Genomic DNA, 2,100 nt, shown 5'->3' with positions numbered 1-2,100 from the left:
TGACAGGAATCCAGCACAGGAAGCTGTTTGTCTTCTATAAGACAGTGTGAGTGAACCACACCAGTGAGCAGCCTGTTCACTGTTGAAGTCTATACTGTAGTTTACGGTAATCATGATTTTCTGTATAATGTCTCAGCCTCTGAATAAATCCATGTGAGCTGAATGAGGACTCAGAGCTCAAAGTTTGACCTGCTTCAGTCTCCGTCCTGGTTGTTGATGAGCCTCCATGTTCTACACACTTCATTGTTCTGAGCTTTGTGATTGATTAGATTTGGTGCACCCTTTGTACTTTGATTGGCATGAGGTGTGTGACAGTGCTTGTGTGTTTGTTCAGAGATGTGGTATGGAGTGTTCCTGTGGGCAGCAGTCTCCTCTCTGGTCTTCCACTTGCCTGCAGTTCTACTCTCCCTCGCCACACTGCGCCAGCACAAGATGGCTAGATTCATGCCCATCGCCATCCTCCTCATGGGCATCGTGGGGCCAATCTGTGGGGGAGTCCTCACCAGTAAGTTGTGTGTGTGTGTGTGTGTGTAATTTCCAGCATGAAGTTAAACGCGTTGTGTACTTATGTGGTGTGTTCTTTTCTTTTAGGTGCAGCCATAGCGGGTGTGTACAAGGCAGCAGGGAAGAGGATGATCTCTCTGGAGGCTCTCGTGTTCGGTGTTGGACAGTCGTTCTGTGTCCTCATCATCTCCTTCCTCAGGGTACTTGCCACCCTTTAGCAGTGCTGAGGCCCACCTGGCTGGCCTTGAAGCTGCCTGTCTGGCTCTAGTTAGACCTTCTCTTAACAGAACTGGTTTTCGTTGTAGTGCAAGACCAGATTCTTGGCAAATCCTGCAACACCTGTAAACCAGTCAGACGCAGGACATGATGTCATTTCCTACTAAGGGACCAGGACCAGGATTAGAACAGATTAAATTGAACTGTCAGAGAAAGAGCAGTGTGTAAACTGGTAGGGTGTGTTATAGCCTTCTTGGTCACCCCATGCTGCGTTCAAATCACAGGGTGACCACACACACACAACACACAGTGTACGCTGTCTATTTCAAGTCCTGCTGACCCCGGTGTGCAGTGTGTCAAAATTGACAGAAGACCACCTTAAATCCTCCTCATCATTCTTCCTGTCTGATGTGACGGCAGCAGGATGCTGTTCCCTGCTGTTGCCGGGGGCTACAGGCTAACAGCAGGATGACACTAACCTTTCTCAGGGGCTGTGTGTGTCTGTCCCAGTCTGATAACATTTTGACTCCATGCAGTGACTGCAGAGAGACGTGGCAGACAGAAGGATGATGGTTTTATGCAAGATTCTGGCTTTTTCCCATGAGGCCTTAATTTCTATTTTCTGACTTCCAAAGTGGTGTTTCTTCTCTTCAGGGCTGTCTTTCTTTAATACCCTGTCTCTGCTGCTCCTGCTGTTCTTCCTCATATGTTTTATGTTAATTCACTCATGGTCATGTTCCCTCCTAGCTTTCCCACTTCATTTATTAAGCTCACGAGTGAAGATGGTTTGGCCTGATCACAGCCCTGCACATGCAGTCGAGAAAATGTCGTCTCTGCTCAGCCTCTTGGTTTGTTTGTGTGTTACCACTGAGTAGATGAGAGGTGTGAACTGATTTGTATAGATTCTAAATGATTTCCAGCTCTTCGTAGCTTTTCAATCTTTCCGACCAAATATAAATGTATGTTTTATTTCTCTGCACTAAATGTGCATACAATGTTTGAGCAGACATTTTTATGTGTTAATCAGCTTCCCACAGTCTTCAGTGACTGCTTTTAGTTGCTTTTGGTAGCTGACGGGTGCTTTTGAATGAGTATTGTATGTGCCCCATGCATATATAGACATGTAATACTTTTATTTGTTTCAAAGAAGAAAAAAAGACTAAATCAATCTTGTATGTGATGTTTTTTGTTCTTTGTTTCTGTATTGATAACTTGGTGATGATTTCAAACTGACTGCCCACAACACTACCAGGCATGTGGCCTGTTGGCGATAGGAGCTGCCTCTGTTAGTGCTGTTTCTAAAAACTGAATGAATATGTCCTCTTTTAACTGTAAAGAGGCTGCATGAACTTGCCCACACGGCAGACCATGAGCTGTGGC

The 2,100-nt window shown here is 45.4% G+C and overlaps 1 protein-coding gene across 1 annotated transcript in view; it reads left to right on the top strand.

The window, feature by feature from the left end:
* The window catches only part of tmem170a (transmembrane protein 170A), a 5,809-nt gene extending 3,916 nt beyond the window's left edge, over positions 1-1,893 (top strand). Inside the window, exons 2-3 of the mRNA XM_027273059.1 lie at positions 335-505; positions 592-1,893. Coding sequence (XP_027128860.1) covers positions 335-505; positions 592-722 — 302 coding nt within the window. The 3' untranslated portion in view covers positions 723-1,893. The remainder of the gene's footprint in view (positions 1-334; positions 506-591) is intronic.
* Positions 1,894-2,100: the final 207 nt, after the last annotated feature.

This window comes from Larimichthys crocea, chromosome XXI (genome assembly GCF_000972845.2).
Source record: "Larimichthys crocea isolate SSNF chromosome XXI, L_crocea_2.0, whole genome shotgun sequence".
In the NCBI taxonomy this organism is placed as follows: Eukaryota; Metazoa; Chordata; class Actinopteri; family Sciaenidae; genus Larimichthys; species Larimichthys crocea.
This window is presented reverse-complemented; position numbering and strand designations above follow the sequence as displayed.